An 8,342-nucleotide genomic window follows, 5' to 3' on the forward strand; every position below is an offset into this window, starting at 1 on the left:
GGGATAAGAGATCAGCCGAAGGACTTGTATGCATGCATATAAGCATAACCAATGGACACAAGACACTGTGGGGTATAGGAGGCCGGGGGAAGGTCAAGGGGGATCCATTCTTAATATGTCCATGCCACCGATATTATTTGTTTCTTAATATGTCCATGCCACCGATATTATTTGTTTGCCCATTGTATTTTTTAAATAGGTGACAGGGATAGAAACATAGACCTCTCCTATGACCTGAGAATCAGAGGTTTACTTTCACATGAGACTTTTCAGATCTCTGTTTACTCATGGAGAGCATTGCAAGTGTGGTGTGTAATTAAGAAACATGAGGTATAATTACATACACAAGGTGTAGAATTACACAAAGACATATAATCAGAATTCCATAGCTAAAGCTCTCCTCTAATGTCTAAGTAAAAGTAGTAACTGTGTCTGGAAAATTATTTAACACATGAAATAACACAGTTAAAAATCTCGGGTATAAATTTTTACTCCTCAAAAACTTTACTAATAGCCCACCTGTTGACCAGAATTACCAATAACATAAACATCTAATTAACACTTTTTTTTCATCCTCACTGGAGGATATGCTTATTTATTTGAGAGAGAGAAAGAGAGAGAAACATCAATCAGCTGCCCCCACTACACATCCCAACCAGGGATCGAACCTGCAACCTGGGTATGGGGGAAGGCTACAACCAACTGAGCCACCCGGCCAAGGCAATACATATTTTATATGGTATATGTATTATATACTGTATTCTTATAATAAAGCTAGAGAAAACATAGTATTAAGAAAATTATGCCCTGGCTCACTGGATAGAGCATCAGCCTGGGGACTGAGGGTCCTAGGTTCGATTCCAGTCAAGGGCATGTACCTTGGTTGCAGGCACATCCCCAGTGGGGGGTGTGCAGGAGGCAGCTGATCAATGCTTCTCTCTCATCGATGTTTCTAACTCTCTATCCCTCTCCCTTCCTCTCTGTAAAAAATCAATAAAATATATTTTTTTAAAAAAAGAAAATTATAAGGAAGAAAAAATATATTTATGGCATTTATTGAAAAAATCTGTATATAAGTGAACCCACGCATTTCAGACCTGTATTGTTCAAAGATCAACTGTACTAAAAAAACAACTTGAGAAAAGAGTAAAAAGAGTATTCATGAAGTATTTCCCCCCTCAATATGTATATTGCAAATGAGTGCAGAATTTGGGATAAATAGATGACTTTTTGCTGTTTTTGTGTTTCCTCCCTAGTACGGAAAGACTCTCTATGACAACTATCAGCGGGCCGTGGCAAAGGCTGGGCTGGCCTCTCGGTGGACAAACCTGGGCACTGGCAATGCAGCTACACCAACTCCGCCTTCTACAGGTACCACACAGAGCAGAAATCCTGACACCTCTTTGAGCTCAGAGTATTAGGGTTTTGGCCGGTGGTGCAAGCTGTGAAAGAATTCACAACTGAGAGAAGAGATGGATGCAGAGAAAGGGAGCTTATTTTACTTTCCATGAAGGGAAAGGGCCAGTGCATTGCTAATCAATACAAGGGCAAGAAAGGAAAGTGGCTTCCCCCTTTTAAGCCCTGGCTGTTGCTAAGCAGCAAGGAAGTTGAGCACATATCAGGGGGGTGATAGTTTGTTCCTTAGGGCAGATGTCCTAAGGAGGTGTCTTTATCAGCATCTTCACACGCCTGTAAAACATGCTTAGAGCAAACGCTATGATGAAGAGTTCAAAAGAGGCTTATTTGAAGGAGAGGGTGGAAGGGCTCTTTCTACTAATTATCCCTGAGTTGTGAAAACAGCAGGTAAGAGGATGGAAGAATGTAGCCTTGAAAGTAACTGTCCCTCAGTTTGAGCAGAGGAGCTGTTTGACTCAGAGAAGCTAACAATGTTGGGGTGTAATTACCAGGTGCTCCTCATAAATTGTGGAAGGCTACCGCCAAAGAAAAGAAAGGCCTTTTTCTGACCTTACACAGAGCTCACGTTCAAACTTACCCAACACATCTTATAGAACCAGAGCTTCGTAGACAGTACAGAATATATTTCTCTTCTGATGATCAGGCTCAAGATCTACACATAGTGCCCTGGTCGGGTGGCTCTATTGGCTGGAGCGTTCTCCCACACCAAAAAGGCTGCGGGTCTGATTCCCGGTCAGGGCACATACCTAGGTTGTGGGTTTCATCCCCTGTCATGTCAGGTACAGGAGACATCTGATGGTTTTCTCTCTCTCTCTCCCCTGCTCACTCTAAAAATCAATAAAAAACAAACACATAGCCACACATATACATGCCTGTATCTGTTTCTTTATAACTGACTTTTGGCAGAGCTTTGACCTTTTTTCATGATATGCTTGTGGATCAGATGGTGGTCACCAGCTCAGAGTGAGCTGGTAGGAAGCTGTCTCATCAGAGTGCAAGTGTTCTATTTGTCCAAGGCTTCATTAGTCTCCACCACACTGCCCACACCAAGGACAAGATCATTCCCTGATGTTTTGCCTCAGTGACATCATGGCTAGAGCTTTGTACCCAATCCTGGACCCACATTTTTTTAAAATATTTTTATTAATTTCAGAGAGGAAGGGAGAAGAAGAGAGAGATAGAAACATCAATGATGAGAGACTCATTGATCGGCAGCCTCCCGCATGCCCCACACTGGGGATAGAGCCCGCAACCCAGGCATGTGCTCTTGACTGAAATCAAACCTGGGACCCTTCAGTCCGCAAGCCAACGCTGTATCCACTGAGCCAAACCAGCTAGGGCTGGACCCACATTTTAAGGGTAGAATTACAGCTCCTTGTTGTGTCTCTGAGGGCAGGGCAATGAGGGATGAAATAGGGACTACATGCAGCAACATATAGCTTGTGGTTCTTACAACAGCCCTGCAAAGTATAAATTATTATCCCCATGCCACAGGTGAGAAAACTGAGACTGGGAGAAACTAGTATCTAGTATCTTCTCAGTGGCTGAGCTGGAATTCAAACTCATTTATCTTTAAGATAAATAATGGTGAAAGAACTGGAGCCAACTATTAATGGCGGAAAAGTCTGGTCAGTTTTCCAGTGTTGAAGGGTGATCATAGCAAAGGCCAGCATTTATGTTCTTTGCTGCTTCAAAGGATAAAACCAACTTGAATGTGCGGAAGTTGCAGTGAGGTCAACTAGACTTAATCCACTCTCAGCACCATCTGTGTGCTGATTACCTATAAACATACAAATCACTCCAGCCTTCTCTGTTGACCTCCAAACCGATGTATCCAACAGTCTGCTCAATGGCTTTCCTGGATACATCACAGACAGCTCAAACCCAACATCTTAAAACTGATCTCATCATCTTACCCTCCAAACTTGCTCCTCCATTGCGGTTCTCTGTTTCCATAAATAAGATCATCTTCTAACCCATTTCTCATGCAGGACATATCCTCAAATCCAGTCGCTCCTAAATCCTGTTGATTCTTCCTTCTAACTGTTGGTCAAGTCTGTCCTGTCTTTTCATCTCATCAAACCCAAGCCACCGTCATCTTTCACTTGGCCTCATGCACTGGTTCAGTTGAGTTGGCCTCCAGCTAAGCCTGCATTAGCAGGCTTCTCCCCCTCCATGAGACCTTCCCCTGCCTAAAGAAAGCACTTTGGAAACTTGCTCTCAGATAAAGTCCCAAGTCCTTAGCAAGACCAACAAAGATGCATAATATGTGTTTATCCATCTCTCCTCCCTCTTCTCCCTCCCTATCTTCCTGTTCCTACCACATATACCATTTGCTTTTTCCCAGATCTGCAAATCCCCCAGCACCATCCTTTCTCAGAGACTTTACAGATGCTGTATCCCTACGTATCCCAGGCCTCAAATGAACTGTCCTTTGTAAGCCAGGCATGATTAATAAGCCACGGATGATTATAATCTGTGAGTTCCTTCCTCTAGAGCAGCGGTTCTCAACCTGTGGGTCGCGACCCCTTTGGGGGTCAAACGACCCTTTCACAGGGGTCGCCTAAGACCAACGGAAAACACATATATAATTACATATTGTTTTTGTGATTAATCACTATGCTTTAAGTATGGTCAATTTGTAACAATGAAATTGGGGGTCACCACAACATGAGGAACTGTATTAAATGCTCGCGGCATTAGGAAGGTTGAGAACCACTGCTCTAGACTCTGATGGAAAGCACGAGGCCAGGGGCCATTTCTGTCTTGTGCATTATGGTTTCCCCAGAACCAAGTGCAATGCCTGGCAGATAATAGATGCTTAGCTGGAATTAGAAGATGGTTGGGACAACAAATGAAACAATTATTTAATAGCCATCTCATATGGTGATTAAAGATAATTGAATATATTTAAGGAAAGGGGAAAGGGGACAGGGTATCCAAAGGGAAGGGCTGGCTACACAGTACCAAGCCAAGGGGACATTGGGTTGATGATGGCAGCACCCAGGATGGAGTTTCATCCTTATATGCAGTCACTGGTGGGAAACTTGTCATCAGTGGTTTTGAGGGGCTGAGCTGGTGGGCGTGAAATATGGATGGAATGCAGGTGTGCTATCAGGTGTTTTCAGGACAGTTTCAATTCCTTGTATGGTCTGACTCCTGGAGTCCATTGAATTTTTCCTGGTGTTATGTTCCCCTATGGTGGGAAGCTTATAAATGGCTGTTAAGGATTGTATTGCCCTATAGTCCTAACATAGAGTTTCTCTGAAAATTAAGGAAAATAATGTATGTTAATTTCCTTAATGCTAAATGCACAGCAAATGTTAGTTCCATTCCTTCTAAATGATTTCTTAAAGCCAGTTTTTGAAGAACACCATTGCAGCAGTCAGATGAGATTTCCATTGATTAAAAAGATGGATCTTGTACATGATGGACTAACCCTTAGTACAGTGGTTCTCAACCTTCTGGCCCTTTAAAACAGTTCCTCATGTTGTGACCCAACCATAAAATTATTTTCGTTGCTACTTCATAACTGTAATGTTGCTACTGTTATGAATTGTAATGTAAATATCTGATATGCAGGATGTTCTTAGGCGATCCCTGTGAAAGGGTCGTTCAACTGCCAAAGGGGTCACGACCCACAGGTTGAGAACCGCTGCCTTAGTAGCTAGTGAATTAACCCAAGTTGGTGCTGCTGTAGAGTCTTATTTACCAAAAATCCTTAGGTTCTGTCATTGACACCAGCCCTACAGAGAAAAAACATGCTGAGATTTTTTTTAAATAAACCATACTGGGCACCACCCCTGCTTATTAATAAAACTAGAGGCCTGGTGCATGAAATTCGTGCACTTGTGGGGGGTCCCTCAGCCCAGCCTGTGCCCTCTTGCAGTCTGGGAGCCCTCAGGGGATGTCCAACTTATGGCTTAGGGCTGCTTCCTGCAGGGAGCGGGCCTAAGTCGGCAGTCAGACATCCTTAGCGCTGCCGCGGAGGCAGGAGAGGCTCTTGCCACTGCCGTTGTGCTTGCTAGCCATGAGCCCAGCTTCTGGCTGAGCAGTGCTCCCCTTGTGGGAGTGCACTGACCACCAGGGGCAGCTCCTGTGTTGAGCATCTGCCCCCTAGTGGTCAGTGCGCTTCATAGTGACCAGTCATTCCACCATTTGGTTGATTTGCATTTTAGCCTTTTATTATATAGGATGCTTCAGTGAGTATCTAAAGAGAAAAAAGTCCTCAATGTAAACTTTCTTTCCATTTATATCTTAGAATTTATTGCCATGAGCACTGGCTGTGTAGGATATTAAGTTCTATGGTAGTGGCTAGTGTGGAAGGAACTGAAGGTGAGTTTAGAAGGAAGTGAAGCACTTTCAAATAGAAGGTGAAGTTCATTCTTCTCAGTATGTACAAACATATACATACACAGTGACCATGGTCACATCTTAGCAACAGAGACCTGCTTGAGTTCAGTTCTTTTCAAGTTCAGTTCTTGCCAAACATTATTTATTTTCAAAGCCTCTCTCTTCATCTGAACACACAGCACAAAATAAGTAGGGCTCTCCAAAAATGTTGCAGGGACCTATGTCCATCCAAAGGGCCTGGTCAAAATCAAGCTCTATGATCCTTCTACCACCCACTCCCCCACAAAAAACAGTTAAGGTGAACCTCAAAAATGGTGTTTTATTAAAAAATGTGCTTTGCCCTGACTGGTTTGGTTCAGTGGATAGAGCGTCAGCCTGCAGACGGAAGGGTCCCAGGTTCGATTTCAGTCAAGGGCATATACCTTGGTTGGGGGCACATACCCAGTGGGGAGTGTGTAGGAGGCAGCTGATCCATGTTTCTCTCTCATCAATGTTTCTAACTCTCTATCTCTCTCCCTTCCTCTCTGTAAAAAAATCAATAAAATATATATTTTTAGAAATATATGAAATTTAATCTCACTTTTTTTAAAATGTTCTTTGGGGTCAGGAGTTACTGGCTGATTGCACTTACTTGAACCTCAGGCTGTTTGGGGCACTGGTCAAGGAGCCCCCTTCACCCACAGCTGCCTGCCTGAGTCATTGGCCTACAGAGTGGGGTTCCCTCCGAGAGGAGTGATCCCCCGACCTTGAAATTACACACCATAGGTCAGAACAAGAACTGGGGCTGAGGTGAGTGTGGAGCTGGGACAAGCTGTACCTGGGAGAACATGCTGTGACTTCACTTGGTAGGGCTGGACGCAGTAAGCCCGGGTCCCATTCTGCCTGATGCCTCCTCAGCTTTAGCTGGCAACTTTTCTCTGCGGATCTAGAATCCCTTTCTGCCCACCTCCTCCCTGTAAGGACAGAAAAGGGGCCTTTCTTTTCTTTTCTGTGGCCTTCCATAATTTATGAGAACACCTGGTAATTACTTCAAACCACAGATTGTTAGCTCCTCTGATTCAAACTGCAAGACAAGCTGCTCTCAAGCCTACATTCTTGCATACATACCCCTTCTCCTTGTTGTTTTTCACAACTCAGGGATAATTAGTAGACAGTTCCCTTCAAACAAGCATCTTTTGAACTCTTTCATAACTTTTGCTCTAAGCAAAGCATGTTTTACAGGCTGATAAAGACACCTCCCTAGCACATCTGCCCAGACTAAAAAACAAATTTTCAAATACAAACCCTTGATGTCTGCTCAATTTCAGCCCAACAAACCCCCCTGCCTTCCTTGTCCAAGGCTTTAAAGGGTGGGGGGTGGTGGGGGGAGGTTGCTTTTTGTTTTGATTAGCAATGCAGTGGCCCTCTTCCTAAACTTCCTCTCTGTATCTCTTCTTTAGCTGTGCCCCAAACCCTAAAACTCCCCTTTCTCTTTTCCTGCCCTCTCTTCTTTACATTGTTGAATCAGAGTCCTGGAGAAACATGCCCAAGTGGTGCAAGGTTGCTGGCTGGGAGGCATAAACCACGTGGGACCCACGTGTTTCTGCTATGGTCAACCTACTGAGAAAACATGGAGGCACTGTTCTACATCCAAAGTGCTTAACAATAAGTCATTGATTTGTTGTTGTTGTTGTTAATCCTCACCCGAGGATATTTTTTCCATTGATTTTTAGAGTGTAAGGAAGGGAGACAGAAAGAGACAGAGCCTGGCCGGTGTGGCTCCATGGTTGAGCGTTGACCCAGGAACCAAGAGATCTACAGTTTAGATTTCTGTCAGGTCACATGTCCGGGTTTCGGGCTCAATCTGCAGTAGGGGATGTGCAGGAAGCAGTTTATTAATGAAGTTTCTCTCTCATTGATGTTTCTACCTCTCTGTCTCTCTTCCTCTAAAAGTCAATAAAAAACATATTTTTAAAAATCTGTATATATAGAGAGAAACATCAATTGGTTGCCTCTTACACATGCCCCTACCAGGGCCTGGGATCGGATCTGCAGCCCAGGTACGTGCCTTGACTGGGAATCAAACCCGAGACCCTTCGGTGTACAGGGCAATGCTCTAACTACTGAGAAACACTGGCCCAGGGCCATTCATTCTTTATAAATATCAGTTTTCCTTTCATATTGGGCAACAGACATGGAGACTTTTTTGGTACTTATTAACACTAGAAAGACTGAAATTTAGTATATACCTATATTGCCCCAAAAGCCGTCAAAATGACTGCATTGTGAAAGAATAACTAATGTGTAAAGAAATTTGTTTAAAATTAATTTTTAATATTTTTTATATTATTTACAGTTATATAACAAGTTATTCGACATTTCTTTCATGAATTTAGGGCACAAAAGAAATAAAATAAACAACTTATTAGAACAAATATCACTGCATAAAGATTCGAATAACAAGTACTAGTTTAGCTTATTGAGCAACTGCAACTTATCAAGTATCGACAATTTATCATGTACTTGTATGTTATCATGTGACGGTAATCGAAAAAAACTGAAAACTGGTATTTCAATACAGAGACGAACTGGTC

General features: G+C 43.1%; 1 protein-coding gene across 1 annotated transcript in view; it reads left to right on the forward strand.

Annotated features, from left to right (window-relative positions):
• The window catches only part of APBB1IP (amyloid beta precursor protein binding family B member 1 interacting protein), a 109,759-nt gene that overhangs the window by 94,278 nt on the left and 7,139 nt on the right, over window positions 1-8,342 (forward strand). The window contains exon 12 of the mRNA XM_015568244.1: window positions 1,257-1,371. Within this exon, the coding sequence (XP_015423730.1) occupies window positions 1,257-1,371 (115 nt within the window). The remainder of the gene's footprint in view (window positions 1-1,256; window positions 1,372-8,342) is intronic.

This window comes from Myotis davidii, unplaced genomic scaffold, assembly GCF_000327345.1.
Source record: "Myotis davidii unplaced genomic scaffold, ASM32734v1 scaffold1565, whole genome shotgun sequence".
Lineage (NCBI taxonomy): Eukaryota > Metazoa > Chordata > Mammalia > Chiroptera > Vespertilionidae > Myotis > Myotis davidii.